General features: G+C 36.0%; 3 protein-coding genes across 5 annotated transcripts; 2 read left to right on the forward strand and 1 right to left on the reverse strand.

Moving 5' to 3' along the window:
• The first annotated feature begins 3,746 nt into the window (after positions 1-3,746).
• On the forward strand, positions 3,747-4,540 carry LOC127794497 (protein GLUTAMINE DUMPER 3-like). Its single transcript, XM_052325648.1, has one exon. The coding sequence runs from the start codon at positions 3,935-3,937 to the stop codon at positions 4,367-4,369; it is 435 nt and encodes a 144-aa protein (XP_052181608.1). The 5' UTR covers positions 3,747-3,934; the 3' UTR covers positions 4,370-4,540.
• A 1,053-nt stretch (positions 4,541-5,593) lies between these two features.
• Positions 5,594-7,577, forward strand: LOC127795394 (PTI1-like tyrosine-protein kinase At3g15890). Its single transcript, XM_052327043.1, has 4 exons — positions 5,594-5,720; positions 5,838-5,985; positions 6,350-6,612; positions 6,700-7,577. Exons 1-4 carry the CDS (start codon positions 5,602-5,604, stop codon positions 7,385-7,387), a joined length of 1,218 nt encoding a protein of 405 aa, XP_052183003.1. The 5' UTR covers positions 5,594-5,601; the 3' UTR covers positions 7,388-7,577.
• Positions 5,850-14,430, reverse strand: LOC127795395 (ADP-ribosylation factor 1). Of its 3 annotated transcripts, XR_008021788.1 has the most exons (10): positions 14,130-14,428; positions 13,845-14,016; positions 13,712-13,750; positions 13,335-13,397; positions 12,109-12,127; positions 11,270-11,381; positions 8,926-8,973; positions 8,559-8,689; positions 8,132-8,226; positions 5,850-5,993 (listed from the first exon to the last, which is right to left on the reverse strand). XR_008021788.1 is itself a non-coding variant. In XM_052327045.1 (9 exons), the coding sequence occupies exons 2-9, from the start codon at positions 13,945-13,947 to the stop codon at positions 8,193-8,195; spliced, it is 549 nt and encodes a 182-aa protein (XP_052183005.1). In that variant the 5' UTR covers positions 13,948-14,006; positions 14,130-14,430; the 3' UTR covers positions 7,774-8,192. The 3 variants fall into 3 exon arrangements, 2 of the variants coding, with proteins under 2 accessions (XP_052183005.1, XP_052183004.1); XM_052327045.1 differs by lacking the exon at positions 5,850-5,993 and having other exon boundaries at positions 7,774-8,226; positions 13,845-14,006; positions 14,130-14,430; XM_052327044.1 differs by lacking the exon at positions 5,850-5,993 and having other exon boundaries at positions 7,774-8,226.
• Positions 14,431-20,157: the final 5,727 nt, after the last annotated feature.

The raw sequence follows: 20,157 nt of genomic DNA on the forward strand, positions 1-20,157 counted from the left end.
TGAATATTGCAGCTATGAACTGGGTCAGCAGAAGCAAAGCGAGGTTAAAAGGAGGAAAGGGGGTGGCCTGAGATAGGGAACTAAACTACACTACAATATGCCCTGGCTGGAAAAGGATTCTGTCTATGGTGGTTGTATATGGTGGTGGCGCACACCATTAATTTGTATTTTCCAGACCACTTGTACCATCAATTTGTCTACTCACTAGGAAGCAACTGCCCTTCATGGCCCCTCTTTGTTCCCTTATCATCACTGCTACCCTTCTTTGAATAGTCGCTCACCATCCACAAATACCCTTCTTCTATAGTATCTCTTATCTTTCCTAATTTGTTTCTGTGTCTCCTAAGATATTGTGAGTACTTGAGATTAGTTTTTTTTTTGTTTTCTTGGGTTTTTGAGATGTAACTTTTAACACTTTTATCATCCATAATTATTAAAATTAGCCGTGTCATCGAATTGGCCGAGTATTTCACTTCTGAGTGTAGCTTACCAATAGAACTACTGATTTAGAAATTTATGTATACATATAATAATATCATTGTTTAAGGTATATGAATCTTCTTGGACGTCAAACAGCTAGAGGTGAAAGGTCTTACTGGGGTTATATACACACACACACCCTGCAGTAGTTGTAATTTGCCCTCACCCTAATGTTAGATATATAGTCTGCTTTTGGGGGGACAGGGCTCTTTGTGATAGGGGAGAGCGAGAATGCTTTTAGGTTGTTGGTATTATGGGGCAAGGCCACATGCTGATAATATATGTGCACATCAATATCATACCTCAACAGTGGGTCACTTCCTGTTCACAAAGAGAAGCAAAGCAATATGTTTCTCATCATAATTGCTCTTCCAGCTTCGGCATACAAGTGAGCAAAAGCTTTTGCAAGCCTAAAGGTAAGGTTTAGTGCAAGTGGTAAAGAATGAAAAGGTCAAGCGATAAATTTGACTGCTGGTTAGTGTCTATCATGCCTGAGGAGGAGGAGGTACAATAATTCCTATTTTACTAACAAGTATTATGGAAAGATTGTTTACCCAACCTTACTCTTCTTTTACTAAAAGAAAATTTATATTTAAAAATCATAACTTTTTAATAAAAAAAAATAAATATATCTATTACTATCATAACTCGGTCTCCTACATCATGAGCCCTACAGTTGCCAATTTAAAATTGCAAATGGCATAATGGCACTTGATTTATTCTTTTAGCTCCCACTTCAATTTCCTTTTGATCTCTTTGTATAATACATTCCAGCACTGCTCTATTATACCTATTGATTCTTAATTTTTCTTTAAATAAACAAGTAGATATAATACCATATTTATTCACCATAGCTTCTATTACATAACATGTAGTTGCTTTGCATTATTAAGATAGTGTTGAATTGAGAAATAAATCGAAAAAGATAAAATATGAAAAATATTATAATTTTTTTTAATATATTTGTTAAATTTATCTAGTGAGTCTTAAAAAAGAAGTCACATGATTTCTCATTTGAAATTTTTTAGATATGTTTATCTCTTCTCTTCCTTCAAATAAACATATATTGAAAAATAACGTATATATCATTCAGTGTATTTTTAAAAAATTTAATATTTAATTTGATAAAAAATTTAAAAAAATTGTTAATCTTATTTTAATAATTACAAATTTTAGTCAAGAAAATATTTTAATTATATTTTGATATAATTTTATTTTATTCATTTTAACATATGTTATATAACAATACAAATAATTTAGCCTGACATTGATATAATGATCCATCCCATCTCCTTAAGCTAAAGTTTTACAAACAAACGTGCACGTATTATACATGCATCAATGCATATGTAATGGAAAACACTCAAATCTTTTTTTTTTTTTAAATAAAAAAAGACATCATATAAAATAATTAAAATAAATTAGAACAGACACCCCTTTTTCTCTCATTAGAGTTTGGGGCATGGGTGAACCGAAGGACAGAATCCTCTGGTAAGGTTGAAGTATCAAGAGGGGATAGATTGAATAAGAACATTTTTACTAAAAATGAAAGAAAATCTCTTTATCATTTTGAAAATACATCATCATCTATATTTTTACTTAACCTCATGATTATTGGCTCTGATTTATTTATCCACAAATAATTAATGAATGAGCAAGTACCCTAGTTTTGAGGAACCGATTAGTTCTTAAATTTTATTAGAGTTTTTAATATTTAATAATAACATTTAACATTTATTTAAATCACTCACAAACTATCAAAATAACTCACCACATCACTAACTTTGTGAACCTAATAAATTCCACAAGCAAGGTGCAATTTACTGACCTAATATTATAACATGAACATGATTAAAAGTTATTTGCCATGCAAAGCTTTACCCCATAACCAATCATATTGTCTGTTTTTATAACTTCCCACTGGAGAGAGAGAGAGAGAGAGTCCAATAGTTTTTTGGGGGGTCCCAAGACAGGATGATGTTCTCTTTATCATGCATGATAATTCTAGAAGACAGAGAGGAGGTTGAAGCCATTAATAATTAATTCTGATGTATATATGTTCTCTTGGTTAGGGTTTATTCTATTGGTGTTGGACCTTCTTCTTCACAAATATTCCCTACGACATATATTCCCCACAAATTAATTATCTACTTGCATATGTATATGTATATATATATATAAATATATAGCTTTAATAATTAATTAATTAGCAAGCTGTGATTTGATATCAAGCATTCTAGCTAGCTAGGTAGCTCCTTAATTATCTAGCATTCGAACAATACTTTTACTATACTTTAAATATATAGTGACAACACATAATTAATTTATTCACTCGTTTAAAAAAGTAGTAGTGAAATGGTTGCGTCTCCTACCTTGAGAAAGGCAGAAACAGATTTTGGAAGTGTTATAGGGAAATGGCGTCACCTTCATCATCACCACTGCCCTTGTTTGTTACAGACCCAACTTAATTTCGGCAAAAGAAAAGCCAACCAAACCACAAATCCTCCAAATAGTACTACTGCTCTCTGCTATCTCTGCTCGTTGCGTGGACTTCACTGTTAACACGTTATGCTTATTTTGCCTTACAAAACCGTTTTTAAGCCAAAATCAACCCTCCGTAACTGTAAGTGTCCCCAACAAAATTACTGACACAACGAAAAAGTTGTGAGAATTCTTTTCTTTTGTTACTGATAATATTTTAATAACAAATGCTGACTCAGATAGTGTGCTTGCTGTTGCTGTACCTCAGTTTGTACCGGTGGGCCACAGAGACTCTGTGCCTGCCAATGTACAGTACGTAGATTTGCTGACACTTTGATTCTAATGCCTCGTTTGGCTGCTAACCCTTTGATCCCGACTGTCTCTACTTTCATAAATAAATAATGTCACACCATTATCCACTCTTGCTTTTATTATTATTATTATTATATCACAGTAAGATTCATTTTCCCATTTGTTTAACTTTTTGTCCAAACAGAGCCTTTAAAAGTTTATTGTATTATGAAAAAATCATTAAAGTAAAAATCATAAACAAACTATTTATCAGACAACTCATTAACCAACTGTTCTTTAATTTCACCATCACTTGAAAAACTAAGAGAGTTTAAAGGGAACGAGGTTAAAGTAAATCTTGCCACCGCTTAAAGATAAAATTTTTAATTTTACTTGAAGGTGTATAAATAGGCATCACTTTATAATATATATATATATATATATATATAGACGTGATTACTTGTAGAAAGAGTAAAAGAAAGAAGCACAGAACAGAAAGCTTGTCGTCTGTGAAACTCCAAAGGCAGTGTGTTTTAACAACTATAAAAACCAGAGCTCAAGCAATCTCTCTCCTCCTCCCAATCCGCATAACCTTTTGTCTTTCCGCCGCTTCATCCAGCGGCCGGAGCCCATTGTTTTCACTTCACATCAAACCCACATCTCCGGCCTCAAGAAAATCAAGATGATGAGCGGCGGCTATCCCTACCCATTCACAAGCTCGCCGGCGCAGAGCTCGCCGTGGCACTCGCCCGTGCCGTACCTCTTCGGCGGGCTGGCGGCGATGCTGGGTCTCATCGCCTTCGCCCTCCTCATCCTCGCCTGCTCCTACTGGAAGCTGTCCGGCTACATCGACGCCGACGACGACGACGACAACGACCGGCGCTCCGGCGAGAGAGACCTCGAGCTCGGCCACCCTAGCTCCGGCGACAAGCCCAAGTTTGAGGAGAAAGTTCTGGTGATAATGGCCGGGGAAGAGAAGCCGACGTTTTTGGCGACGCGCATTTCCAGCGTGACTTCTTTCGCAGGAAGGGACAGTTCCGGGAAGGAGGAGGGAAGTGGAGATCCGGTACAAACGGGAAACATGGAGATCCGTGAGACCGCAGATCAGGTCCCTTGATATATAGTTTCATTGTTTTCCCTTGATTTCCAGAGATTGAAGGTTCAGGTTAAATTAGTGTGGGCTTAGCACCGTAGAAGTTTCTCTTCTCCTCTCTCTCTCTCTCTCTCTCTCTCTTTTCCCAGAATTTCCCAAATGTAAATTACTAAATATCTTTTGGCAAATGAAATAGTTAACATAATTTTTTGTAATAACTTAAAACTTATATTATCAAAATTGTTGATTATTCTGATTATATACATAATAGTGTGCTGGAAGCAATTATTATGACAACAATTAAATATTATCTTCTAAATACTAATGGAAGACATACTCTGGGTCCTATTAAGTTAACTCGGTGGTGTTAAAATCAAAGCTCCCCGTCTTCAACAAATATAAATGTAATGGGAACATTTGCTACGTCACTAAGTAAATCTAATGCAACAAAGCGTACGTTCACCACAAAGGAAGGAATGGGAGCATAAGAAAAAACATGTTCACCACAGCAAGACTTAAAAAGTCCACTTCCAAGAGTGGATGAATAGATGATGTGATGTTATGTTACTAATAATCTTTTGTTTCCCTAATAATTCTCTAATAATAAATGCAATATTTTACATAGTTTCATTACAAAGAGTGCAATCATCAAATTATGTGATGATGATATTAAATTAATAAACCTCATCATTTTGTTGGTATTATAACACCCCCCATAAATCTTTGTCCAAGTACTACTTACTAATAATTAAAGGTGATTCTTAAATTGTGAGATTACGTCCTGATAACTCTCTCTCTCAATATACTATTATTAATTAATGCAAAATTGCGTTGTCATTGGGCATTTTTTTATATATATTCAGATTCTATTCAAATGTCATGGGCTGAGTTCATTCACCCTAAAAGAAAATTATGCGGTACCAATGACACTAATGTATCTTAAACAACACATAAAAGTGGCGTTGTGTGTTTTGTCCAACATGAAAATCTGATGGATGTGCAACAAGAAGAGTATATTTATTGTATAGATATTTTTCGTATTATATAACACACCTTTTATATTATACTACGCACCCTTCCCGTTATACAAAGCACCAATAGCTTTGGTACCATATAAGTTCCTTCATCGTTCCCTTTCGTTTTACGTGTTCAACTCTAGCAGCAGCAGCAGCAGCCGGCAAAGGTCGGCTGGCAATGCATATGAATTGGCCAAATGGCATTAGCTGAGCAAGTTTAGCTTAGAACAAGCTATATATATGCTTGCTTGGCTAATAAATAAGGAAGCATCCCAGAACTTAACAATATTGGCATCCATAGCCACAACAGCAATGGGAGCATCCTCGAGTTGCTGCGCTCCCCACAAGGTTGAAGAAGGGTACGTAAACTGCAACCCTCTGCATCAACTCATATATATATATGTGCGTGTGTGTGTGTGTGTGGTCGATGCTTATAAATGCATGCAGAAACCTAAAAGTTGGGTTTATGTTTGCAGAGCGATCATCAATGGAGGCAACAGTTCTTGGAGAATATTCACATACAAGGAGTTGCATGCAGCTACTAATGCATTCAGTGAGAATAATAAGCTTGGTGAAGGAGGCTTTGGAAGTGTCTACTGGGGAAAAACCTCCGATGGCCTTCAGGTACGCATCTAAATCACCACCATACAAAAAAACATAAAATTAGAATCAGGGGTATTCATAACTAGGTCAGAGTGGTTTTTATAAAAGATAAGATACATAAGACACGATTAAGATGATTTGATAAGGATATCAATAGGAGCTCCTCCTATCAAGAGAATGAAAGATCTAGTAAAGCAAAATAGGTAAGAAGACTGAAAAAACTTAATAGAAGACATTTAGGTATAATATGAGTTATAAAAGGCGTTACAAAAGATGAGGGGGTGGATAGAGATGATTGACGAATTAGAATTCATATAGTCAATCACAAAAGTATACGGCCAACGATCTAAATGCTTTTTTTTTTTTAATTTGTTTCAATGTGCAGATAGCAGTGAAGAAACTGAAATCAATGAACTCAAAAGCAGAGATGGAATTTGCAGTGGAGGTTGAAGTTCTTGGAAGGGTGCAACACAAGAACTTGTTGGGTCTCAGGGGCTATTGTGCTGATGCTGAACAAAGGCTCATTGTGTATGATTACATGCCAAATCTAAGCTTGCTTTCTCATCTCCATGGCCAGTTTGCTGACAAAAGGCTCTTAGATTGGAAGAGAAGAATGAAAATCGCCATTGGCTCTGCTGAAGGCCTTCTGTAAGCTTCAACCTATGACTAGAAAACATGTCTTTTTTGAGGAATTTAACCTTAAGGTTTAACCCAGTTGTTCTATATCAATGTCAGGTATTTGCATCATCAGGTTACCCCCCACATTATTCACAGAGACATAAAGGCAAGTAACGTGCTGTTGGATGCAAATTTTGAGCCACTGGTTGCTGATTTCGGGTTCGCAAAGCTGATTCCAGAGGGTGTAAGCCACATGACTACCCGGGTTCGGGGCACATTAGGATACTTAGCACCAGAATATGCCATGTGGGGAAAGGTTTCCGAGAGCTGTGATGTTTACAGCTATGGAGTTCTTCTACTGGAGCTCGTTACAGGAAGAAAGCCGATAGAGAAGCTCCGGGGTGGCATTAAGAGGACCATAACCAAATGGGCTGAGCCTCTGATTGCCAAAGGGAAGTTCATGGATCTGGCTGATCCGAGGCTCAGGGGGAACTTTGATGAGAACCAGCTGAAACTAGCGATCCACGTGGCTGCACTGTGCGTGCAAAGGGAACCAGAGACGAGGCCTAAGATGAAAGAAGTGGTTGGACTTTTGAAAGGGTATGATCCAAGAGGCGGGGGAATGCAGATGAGAATTGAGAGTATAAGATATGAGGAAAACTTCATGGCCTTGGATCAGGCTAGTGAAGATGAAGGTGCTGCTACTCCTTACGAAGAAAGCAGTGCCTATGGGGTGTTTGGAGCCATGGATGTGCAGAGGGGGAAAAGGCCTTACAAGGGATATGGAGACAGAAAAATGGTGTGAGATAAAGAAGAGAGTGTTTGCTGTGTATTTGGCGTGTTTATATGAATGTATTGCACCATTGTTTCCATGTAGTAGGAAACTCAGGTTTGAAGCAGAGTTTCTCACATGAATCAACTCAGAAATATTAAAACTGAAGAAATATGAACTTGAAATATTTAGAATTTGAATGAGTATTCCAAACATGCCTTACATAAACCTTATTCTTACTTAAAATGTCAAACATCTCTGGATCCCTATTGCGTTGTATTGATGTTACAATCTAGCAGCTATGTCACAGTTAAAGATTAACCTTTTATCTCATTTCTCATGCACATTAGTCCTGTTGATCATCTCAGATAGCTACAATTTCCACAATGTCTGGAATGATAGCATAAAAATTTTGGATCTCCAAGTAAACACAGTTTCGTGTCAATATGCCAAAATGAAAAGGCTAGCAACTTTAGTTAATGGAAGACATGCCCAGTGGCTATGAATGGAAAGAAACAAATAATGATACATGATAGTTTCTAATAGGAAGATCAAATGGATTACTGTGGTGAGTTTCTGGTCTCAAAAAGAGGACAAGTTGAAGCACTAAAAAAAAGAGAAAATCTGAAGCATGGAAAAATGGGCCAATCATTGCATCTCTAGTAAAATTAACATCTATATTAGTAGTTCACTCCAAAAGTCAGCAACATGAAGTAGCTGCATCCATCTCTAAAATCTCAAGCACAGACGACAAGCACCAAGTAAATAGTGTCACACCTTTCAGTTTGGCTTTTCCCAGGGCAGCACCAGCTTTCTCTCTTCTAGCAAAGCAGTTCGCTTAGCTGCCTCCTGATTTGAGTGTATTGCTCAGCCTATATAGACAAGCAACTACTTCAACAAGGCATAAAAAGCAGCAATCAAGCAGAACAGAGATCCTGAAATTCACCACGTGTGTGTATAAATTTACACTAACTAGTTGTATGGGATCCTGTGTTCTTAAATTTTCTGAATTGAAGAAACCAAAATGAACTTTGAGATTATTGTTGAATAATATTTGATTAAAAGTGCCAATCAAAGTACAAATCATGTACTACATATACAGTATTTAAGGATGCTGAACATTTGTATGCAATTATGGAAACACAAAGTCTAGAAAAATATATGAACCAACAACAATCTATCTCAGAAAAATAGCCAAGCTTACCAGTCCAAACCCTCAAATAGGCCTTCTCCTTTTATTGCAGAAGTTTTAAAAATAGCCCATTGGCGGTTTTTTATCTTGTGCAACTCTAAGGACTCAGTCACTGCAGCATCATCAAGTGCACCAGGAATATCCTGTGGACCAAGGAAATGAAAAGAAAAACCACAAGTTCAGGACATTTTGTTCCAGGAGTAAATAATTTCTGCTCCAACATATTGATATCATGCAATGGCCAAATTTCACATCCATGTGATGGGAACAACTTTATGTCTCAAGTTTTTTTTTTCTCTGATTCATAGTAAATAAACAAGAGAAAGGCAGGTGGGAAGAGGAAGGGGGGGGGGGGGGGGGGGGGAGAATAGACATGAACCTGTTTGTTTGCAAAAATGAGTGCAATAGCACCTTTCAATTCTTCTTCCTGAAATAAGATAGAAAAAAAGTAAGCTTGTGTAATAAAATTTCAGGTCACACTTAAAATGGCTGAAACCATTACGCAACAGATAAAAACTGTTCTGCTACAGATCTGGCATGTTCTGATCTCATTACACCCTAACGAAGGACTAAAATTCACACCTATTGCCTTAAAAGGTGTAGTAGTCCATTATAGTCCTAGTGGTGACATTATGGCCAGGGTAGCAATCTCTTCTAATACATGAATAAGCAGAATCATCAAAAAGACAAACAGAGAAAAAGGAGAAGGAAAAAAAAAAGATATTTAGCCTATTGTTTTTTTTGGATATCTTTTTTTTTGGGGGGTTACATTTTAGCCTATTGTTTTGGCTAGACCACATTAAGAGTTACTCCAACAAAGGGAAAGAACTCTTTTGCAATGAAGTTCCAAGGTTTAGCAAAAAATCATCCTCACCTCTCTTTCCCTCTCCCTAAGAAAAAATCAAATAAACTTATTAAATTAAGGGGAAATTACCAAAAAAATACTGAACTTTTACCATGTTTTCAATTTTAGAAATTAGAATGTGTTTAAATTTTTTCAATAGCCCTATTGAACTTTGTAAGTTGTTTTAATTTTATCTGCCACCACCTTCCATCCAATTTCACCATTAAATAATGACATAGATTATATTATCAAAATATTAAAATCGAGCTGACTAATTAGTACACTAATCCTTGACACATGAGAGAGAAGAAGATATGTCACCACTTTCACAAACCCAGCAACATTCTTTCTTGCACTTCCTCTTCTATTTTCAGACAACTTGTGGCCATCTCTTCCATCGAAGAAGATTCACTTTCACACAGGAAATTAATCTCCTTACAAATGAACGACAGATGGCCAACTACAACAACATCCATTAGGGTCATCATCAAACAGTGGATGACAGAAGCGCTGATTTCATATTGAAGATTCCTTGGTGACAGTGGATGGCAGAGATGCAGTGGTGTCGGCAACATCTGGTGCTTGTGGTGTTGAGGTCTCCTATCATCAGATTCTCAGATGGCCTGTTTCAGCGACAGGACCAGCAAGAATCTCCTCTGGTTTTCTCCATTCTCCAATCTTTGCACAAAACCAGCAGCAAAGAGCACCAGTGGTGAACATCACACAGCCTTCTCCTTTCTCATGACACTGGTGGGTCTCTCAATCTCTCTCCTCACAGGCAGCAACAACAGCAGCAAAGACAGGTCTGAAATCTTCGTGCCCCCTTCTCCCCCTATCTGTAATGACTGGTGCCTCTTCTCCAGCAGCGTCAATGGCCACAACAAGAGCTATTGATGGTGGCTGATGGCTGGAACAGATTTCTGACAAAGTGGTTCCTTCTTTCTGGTTATGGATGGTGACAAAAGGGGCTTCTCTGTACTTCTCACAGCAGCTTCTTCACTGAGATTCTCACAGAGGCTCTGCAAACTCTTCAGCAATGGCCAAATGCAGTGGATGACAGCTATACACAGCAAGTCTTCCTTCACTTCAGAGGTTTCTCCTTTGACCTCAACAGTGTTGGGTTGGTGGTGATTTCTGCTGTTCTCTCTCTATGTGTGTGTGTGTTAATAGCAAGGGTTGCTAATTATTTATTAGCAAGATTAGCTTTAGTATTTTGATTATATATATCCACATCATTATATAACAGTGAAATTAGATGGAATGTGATGGTAGCATAAAATTAAAACAATTTACAAGGTTCGGTAGGGCTATTGAAAATGCTATAAATAGTTAGTATTTTTTGGTAATTTACCCTTAAATAAACATATTAAATGACTTCTCATTAATGAAATGAATTTTACAGAGTCCATTTTCAACCCCCCCCCCCCCCCCCCCCCCCCCAAAAAAAAAGATATTTAATTACATGTACAAAAAGAAAGAGTAAGATTTTATAAGTTGTCCAAGAATAAAAAAAAAATTCAAGCTTCCAGCTTATGCCACCATTGCGCTACAGTGTATTGCACACCAAAACCACAAAGACAATTGCTACCATTACTCACATCTTGCCCCAAAGATTACCTTAAAAGGGAATACTTTCTGAAATCATTACTTTCTTCCCAATAGCAAACTGCTATTATACAAATGTACATTAATATTTCATATCCTAAGGCCCTTATCATCAACTACTGCAAAACTGATGCTTAAACAGAATATCTTGGAAATCTGAAATGCGATGAATGCCTACCATGCAGTAAGGCAAAGAAGGGCAGTACTCACATTTTTTCACAACCTTCTCTAGTGAAAAAATTATTGTGTGTAAAGATCAAACATCTATGCATACCTCCAAGATCGCATGAAACTCCTCTTTAGCAATGACAAGCCTATCAGTGTCACTTGAGTCAACAACATATATTATGGCTTGAGTATTAGGAAAATAGCACCTCCAGTAAGGCCTGTGGTAATCAAAAGTATCTATGTATTTAGCAACAAGCACACAATCTCACTTTTTCTCTAAGTAGAGGAATCAGGTTAAGTAGATTAAAGATGTGAGTACATGTACACATGGCAGAGATGGCAATGACAATGAAAGGGAAGCAACTAACTCCCCTTTAAGTTCCCAGAACACATGGAAAACTAGCAAAATGCAAAGGGCTTATAAAATCAAACATGATATCATTTAATACAGGAGAAACCCTCCACAATGGCAATTTTAACACATTAAACTGTACAGGCACTTCTCGAATGAAATCTGAAAAGAACTAGCCCATAGATAACATCATCCAGCATGCAAGCTGCTGGCTACTTTATGTTTAAGTAAAATTTTGGCAGCATCTCAAATCCTAAAATATCCATAGCCTGTCACAACATTAGAAATCAAAGACAGATGAAAAACACGGAAGAGAAGTAGAATATATCAAGAAATTGTCAATGGTTTCATCATTAATAAGTTAATTAAAGTCAATACATGATTATTTAAGTCATTAAAGCAGATCATGTTGGGTTGGTCTAGATTCCTGCAAATGCCAATCATTCTATAGAATAAGCAAAAATAGCAACAACAAACAGATCTGCATGTCAGATAATATGTCAAGCCAAATGGAGTTATAAGATAAAAGAAATGCATAAGTGAATAAGTTATAAAAAATAAAAAATAAAATAGAAGAAAATTAGGAAAATTACCTTATACTTGTCTGTCCACCTGTGTCACCAAAAACATGACAATCAGAAGAAAAATCAAATGAGAAAACAAAACAAAGTCATTCTTAGCTAACCAAAATAGTAGGCAATTACCATGTTATATCCTAGTTTGCATACAAATAAAACGGGATGAAAAGAAGAAACGTGTGCATTTACAGTATTCAAAGAAAGTACCCTCACAGTCTCACATAAATCATAAGGATGGTCAGAACCATGCTTAAACAGTAAGGATTGATGTTCATGAGTTTGATAATAGACTTTTCTTTTTATAACAAAGAAAATAGTAATAGAAACTCTTGTGACCATGTTACCTAGATGGGGTACAAAGCAAGAATAAGCAACACCATACAAGAGTACAATCCAAACAAGCAACTGAAAATTGACCTTAATCTAACAAATACAAATATGGAAATGGGCATAAAGAAGACATACATGTGAACAACAAAAGCTAAGTCATGTGTTCAACATGGATACGGGCCACATGGCTTAGGATTAGAAGTCTTTGTGATTTTCATTTTGTAGGCCTTGATCAATGAGGTATCCATCAATTTCAACAAAAAACTCATTAAGAGCTATTTCTAGTAAAAGTGCCTATGCAGGGGTTATGAATTAATGCATCCCCATAAAAATTTGATAACTTTCTGCTACTCCCTTTAAACAAAAACAATCTCCATGTATCCCAAAAATTCCCTAATTTTCGAGCTAACAAACTAAAAGGAGAGTACATCTTCAACTACCAAAAGATAAGAGATTATATATTCCTTCAAAAGAAAAAATCAATCTCTCTGTGCACTCAAAAGCTCTCCTAATTTTTCAATTTTCATGGTCTCCTATTTCAATGCATTGCTCACAGACATGTAATAGACCTAATGAGTACGAACAAAGAATCCATAGCTAATACTTTCAGTAAGCCATCAATTCCTGGTAATCTAGTTCCAGTATGTGGCTTGCTTAAACAGATTCCAACAAGTTAAGATCTTAAATCTTCAATGAACCATGACACATGAATCTCGTTGCAACAATCATCTACTGATCGCTCAGAAAGTGCTATAACTCCCAAACTTAAACTAACAGCCATGCCCAAGGCGAAGCAGCTAGACATTCATTCAGCACCAGTTTTGGGACGAAAATAGGAAAACAATTGCAATGACATAGTATTTCTGGTAATGTAAAAGTTAATGAAGTCATCAAGAAATAAGGCGGCATACCCAAGTCCCAAACTTGAAACTTTATGTTGTTGTATTGCACAGTTTCCACATTAAACCCAATTGCTGCATCAAAATATATGAACAGAGAATCAATTCACAAGCCCTATATGGCTAAACTATAACAGCTGCCCCTGTCCGGTATAAGTACCAAGACTTTCACTGGTGATAAAATGCAGTAAATGCACTAACTAACTTTTGAATTTTTAATTGATTTAATCAAATTGCAAATGAAGAATCGATTATGGAAGGCCTCCAGGAGCTGCTGTGCCCCGGGAACCTTTTGATAAAAACTCTAGCCGGATGCCTTTTTGGCTAGATTTTAACGGCAAAGAAAGAAAGATCATGCAAACATAAAAAGAACAGGAAAGAGGGCCGACTTGGAATCGTGGAGACGACCTCGCCCATCTGAAGCCGATCTGCAGGAGATTGAATTGTTTCGAACCGTTAAATTACGAATAGAAATGCAAAAACTGAAAAAGGGGCAACAATGGCAGAATGAGAGGGCCATACAAAGGATTGTGGTTTTGCCGGCATTGTCAAGACCGAGAACAAGGATACGAGCTTCCTTGTTGCCAAACAGCGAAGAGAACAAGCGAGTAAACATTATCCCCATTTTGCTCCGAATCACAAACCCTTGCCGGAAAATTCAGATCCGATCTTTAAAGCAGAACCCTGTTCTCCCCTACAACAATCAATAAAACAGACGCAATGGAAGATTACGAATAACATATAAATATATATATATGTGAGAGAGAGAGAGAGATCGATCTGTTGGGAGAGAATGGAATTACGTACAGCAGAAAAGGAGAGGTTCTGCTTAGATGCACCCAAAACCCCGAGCTCGAACCTCCGCAGAAAATACTGCTCTCTCTCTCTCTCTGTGCAAACACGAAGACGATAGAAAGAACAGCGGAATTCCTCTTCCTCGTACGAGATGCGATTACTACGAGATCTTCTTCATCAGGCTCGCGACAAGCATGTTCCTCTCTCTCTCTCTCTCTCTCTCTAGATTGCTTTTTCCGCAGATTCGAGCTCGAGCGCTTCCCCCTCACTGTTCTCTTTCCCCCACCCCCACTGGATCACCCAAACCACAAATCTTAAAATTAAACGCCCTAAAGCCCAAATTCACTAACCCCTTAAAATTTGCCATTATTACACAGATTTTACTCTTACTTTAAAAATTTATAGAAATTTATTTCACTAAAAAAAAAAGTGAAAATGACGTTTTTAACTCTTAATTTTTGTTTCCCTTATTTCTCTCCCCAACCCTCCTTTGTCTCTGTCTTTTCTCTTTCACTTCAAATCAAAAGAACCGATCTCAATTCTTGGCACCATAAGGTGAAATTCCTCACCTTAAGGGCCCTCCAACTACCCTACGCTAAGGAGAAGGTTAATCAGGTACACGTCGACCACGATCAACGAGAGGTCCAGTACTGACTACCCACAAAAATCCCACCCCAGAGGAGCAGAAATCTCACGCTGCGGCTGGCCAGGTTTAAACCTGGATCCTTGGCACCAATTTACCACCCCGCAACCACACGTGCTATGTCCTAAGGGCAAATCGATCTCAATTCTTGTTTTACAAAGAATCTGAATTTGATGTTTTGATTTGAAAGAAATATGAAAAGAAAGAAAAATGAGACAATATAATTCATAAATAAGAACTTTTTCAATCAAAGAATAATAGTAATCGATTTGGGTTCTTCAAATATATATGTGTGCGCGTGTAACATACTACTAATATCATTGTAATTGTTAGGAAAAAAAGTACTAGCACCATTCAACGAGAGACAGAGAGAGAGAGATTTGTAAGTAGAAGGGCATTCTTGACATTTTCAAACATTTAACTGTTACTTTTTAATGACAAAGACCTTGGCTAGTGCTGACTTTAAACCTCATCAAATGTCTCCTTAATTTTTTTAAATTATAAGGGACGTTCTTGTAATATATACCATAATTTACCATTTTATAAATATTTTATTTTAAATTTTCAATAAAAAATGCATAATTAAGAGTATAAAAATTAATTTTTAATTAAAAAATTAGATCATATGTTTGAGAGAGAGAGAGAGAGATTTCTTTTTGTATAATTTGTTTTATAGAACAAGGAGAGAAAATTTGAAAAGCTTTTGAACAACTGGTTTTAGGAATTTTTTCAGTTTAGTCAAATTTTAAAAAGATTGAAAATGCAACTTTTCAATTTGTATTTAAAAACTTTTTGCATTTGAATATTTTTTTTATGTGGAGTGTTATGCTATTTGTACTAGATTAGAATTTTATGTAAAATTTTGTATGCCTGCATCTGTATGTTTCTTTTATGTTTTAGGGTTATAATAAGTATTCTTCTAAAAGGCATGTTTCTAGAAAGGCAACTGACCGATTTAGGTATTTAGTTATTTTCGGTCAGGCAATCAGGTTGTTAGACAATTGTAATTCACGGCCCTATAGTCTATAAATAGGAATCGTGGGGTTAGACAATGGATGTGTTTCATTCTGAGACAATTTATCTGTTATTATCTTGTGAGTTGGGATCGATTGAGAGTAGAGATACGGACACGTTTTGTAATATCAGGGAATCCAGTTAGCTTCCAGAGTATATGAGTTGGGTTTGGATTCAAGTATTCTATGTAATCATCCTAATATTTGCTTCAAGATAGTGGATTGAAAAAAGGCTTCATCAGTATGGACGTAGGTCCCAAAATTTGGACCTGAATAGGATAAATCTCATTGTTCTCTATGTGTTTCATTATTCTTATTTTATCATTTGTGTTCTTGGAGGTGATGAGTGATTTTTTACGATTCATTAGGTTGAGAAAATCTAGAGGGATTGTTTTGTTTCTACTATAACAATAAGTAATTTTTCAAAGAAGTGAGATAATTTTATACTGTTAGTCCCTTAGAGTATGGTCACTCAAGAATGGGTGTGAATTGAGTGATTACAATTTTTCTTAATTTTACTAAATATTCTTGAATCTAAAAAATATATATATATTATTGATTAATGATTTTATTGAAAAATATATATTTGATAAATATAATAAATTATATTTGAGATTAATAATAAATGTAAGCCACAAGATATAACAAAAATAAATACAATGAGGCAGAAGACAGTTTATAGTGGTTCGGTGTCTTCACATACACCTAGTCCACTCTTCCAAATTCTAACCACCACTGAGGTTCCACTAAATCAAATCATCAAGATTTCCACATTAACTCACATTGGAAACTAGATACACACCTAGATTACAATGGGTTCTAGGCAACCACTATGCCAAAATGTTCTCCCTAACTTATATTAGAAACTAGATTCACTTAGATTTTAACGGATATAGGAAACCTATACAATACTCAATAATAATTTAAATGTTACAAATAATTTGTCCACACTTGGACAAAATAAGCAATTAAAAACAAATTATACAAGATAATAATATTTAAATAAATAAATAAATAGTAACCTCAGTTTGAATAGAGAAGATCGGATTCGGCTTTGCGATCTCTTTTTCTCTTATTGCTTTGTGACTCTTCGGTGGATGAACAATGAATTTTTGAGAGTTTTGGAATGTTTGAAAATTAGCTTGAGAGCTTTTGGAAGATTTGGATGTGCAATATGTGCAATTGATTCTCAACAAATGAGTTTGAGGGTATTTATAAGCATTTTAGCCACTAAAGAAATGATTAATATGAAATTTGAAATTCAAAAAATGTTTAGACTTTATCAAACAATAAGAAAACATGTATCACATTTAATTCAAAATAAATTTACTTTTTACATAAGAAATTAAGATTTGAAAATTCAAATATAAACTTTTGAGACATAAATGATTAAAATAAGAAAATATGTTTAAAAACAATCTCCTTTAATTAAAAATAAATTTACTTTTTACATGAGTAAGAGAAAACATGTCTAAAACTAATTCTCTTTAATTTAAAATAAATTTACTTTTTGTATGAGAAAGAGAAAACATGTCTAAAAGTAATTCTCCTTTAATTCAAAATAAATATACTTTTTACATAAGTAATAAAGGTATTTATCAATAAATAAAAATTCAAACATAAACTTTTGAGACATAAATAATCAAAAGTAAGAAACATTTATAAAGATAATATACCTTTAATTCAAAATAAATTTACTCTTTGTACCCACTTTTAATTCAAAATAAATTTATTTTTTTATATGAGAAAGAAATACATTTATATTATAAAAATATTTTTGTTAATCATCAAAACTTAATTAATATGAACAAGTTGGCTCAACATGAACAATTGGACAAAATTCAATTCTGAATAATTATTGATTCATCATTAAATTGTGCGACTTATCTTTATGGAAAGTCTTGTATTGAAAGAACACTTTGGAAATATATCTTAATGGTAGATATTTGTGTCGATGAGATTAAAATCTTGTGTTTGAGTCTTAAGAGTGTTCAACACATTTTTCTAAATTTAGTGTAATCTCATGTCGTAAATAGATTAATTATACAATCATAAAATCCTAGCAAATATACTACTAGTATCATAAGTTGTCATGCTTAATCTCGTAGGTAGACCAAAGGTTGAGTCTAATCTCAATTATATGTGATATTTTTAATATTCAACTTACCCTATATTGATAAAAAGAAAAAATAAAGGAATGTTTGGGAGGTTCAACATAATTAATTATAATTCAAATATTACCCAACTCTACAAAGCATATATTTCAATTTTTTGTTGTGATATGTTTCATAACTAATAAAAGAAAATCTTGAGCATAAAATAATAATATAAAATTATTTGTTATCTTTACATTTTTAATTGAGTTAATAATTAATAATTTCATATAATAACAAAGTCAAATAACATTGCTAATTTAAAAAGTTGTCTAAGAAATCATATCCCTCACATTTCGAAAACTCACATAAATACCTCGGAATGCACCATAATCTGTTTGGCGTACAACAATGGGTTTGTTGTAGCAAAAAATACAATAATTGAGATCTGGAAGCAGGAAGGGCTCTGAAGCAAGATTTGAACAAGGTAGGATATGTAAGCACCCCCGCCCGGATATCCCAAGCACTCGGACTACCCGAACGAAAGCGCCTACGGGAGGAGAAAAATAAAGAAACACGAGACAAAAACCACCCCGGCATGCATACTCAAAGATGAGAGCAACGGAAGCGAAGAAAAACACATGCATACACTACGGGTACCCCGCTAACACAGCGGTCACAAGATAAATAAACAAACACAAACTCCTGTGCCGAAATACACAAGACTCGAGAAAACACCTGGCACAGTAGAAAATAATAGAGTAGACCCTACACAATCATCAGAGTTGACAGGGATTGACGAGACTGCCTGTACACCACACCGACTCTGCCGTTAAAGTTGACTCCCTTGCTATGGCCCACGCCGCCACTACCTGGAATGATGGAAAGCAAGGTGAGTCGAGAGACTCAGCAAGCATAAGGAAAAGAAAGGCTGTAGGCTGAGTATAACCAAAAAACTCTTCCCAAAATAAACCCCCAGGTACACACAAGCCATGAGACGCTACAACACAACAGCTCAATAGCATAACAAAATAAAAGCACATACCGGTCCTTGGGGCCCACATAAGACACTTGGCACCCAAGTCCCATACCAACCTGCCGCTGTCCTGAAAGGCAACAAATGTCTCCACAAACCTGCGCGCGCAATCCCGGGTCGGTACTCCCGTCACCCGTATCCGTCGGTACTCCCGACAACCGAGCCATAGGCTCCCTCGGAACGGTACTCCCGTCCGAGAACTAATAACTATCAGTAGCCATGCAATGCACATAAAAATGCAATGGCGTAATGAGCATCAACGTGATACAAGGCGCCCATACATCCAGGCATCAGGCCATGCTCCGCCCACATAGTAAACCACACGCCATGCATATGCTCGCGCTGGATGCAACCTAACCAAACTAGAATGACCGTGTCCAAGCATTCTCAATAAATGGATATCCCAATATGCATCCCGTACCCATGTGCATATCAAATCATGAACAGTAATACAATGTATCTAATCATACAGTAAATCACATACCGGCAGAGCTAGTCAGCAGTGCCCGGCACCGGTCAACGGCCAGTGACTAGGGGTGTCCACCCGACGGTCCACATCAGGGCCGTACCATAGTCTACCCCAACGTCACCAACAACCGACCCTTGCCCCACTGCTCGATAGCTCTAACCGAACCATAAATAAATTTGAGAAAAACTGTAAATAAATCCAATAAAATCGTAATTAAACCCTCACGTCTAGGAACTTAGTCCCCAAACTGGTTCAGCATCATTCCCGAAAGGAGTGGGGGCGGTACAAACCCCCGTAGGCTCACAACGGATAAAATTATAGAAGCCTCGAATTTAATTTAGATTAGAACAAATGAATAATAATTTAACAAATAAGGTTAGGAGCCGAATTAAAGTAAGGGAGGTGATAAAATACAGGAAATCACGGGGTCTTCCACGGGAATTAAAGATCAGGAAGAGAGGGTTAAGAACTTGCCTTTACACGGCCGTTTCTTCTCTTTCTTGCACTCCCGCTGCGAAGTAAAACGTTTAATAGCGATTAATAAATCCATGGCTCGCATTAATTAAATCTAACCGCGTAATATAATTCGTTTAGCCGTTTAAAATCCCACGTAAGCGCACCACAATTAAAATCTCAACGAGTCTCGTATTTATTTTAAATTAATTCACACTAATAAAATCCTCGAAGCCAGCTTAATAAATTAAATTTAAATCAAACGACCCAAAATTCTATAATTAATAAACGAGCCGAAACAGACGAAGGGAGGGTATAAAATACAAGAAATCA

The sequence above is a fragment of the Diospyros lotus genome, chromosome 2, assembly GCF_014633365.1.
Source record: "Diospyros lotus cultivar Yz01 chromosome 2, ASM1463336v1, whole genome shotgun sequence".
Classification (NCBI taxonomy): Eukaryota; Viridiplantae; Streptophyta; class Magnoliopsida; order Ericales; family Ebenaceae; genus Diospyros; species Diospyros lotus.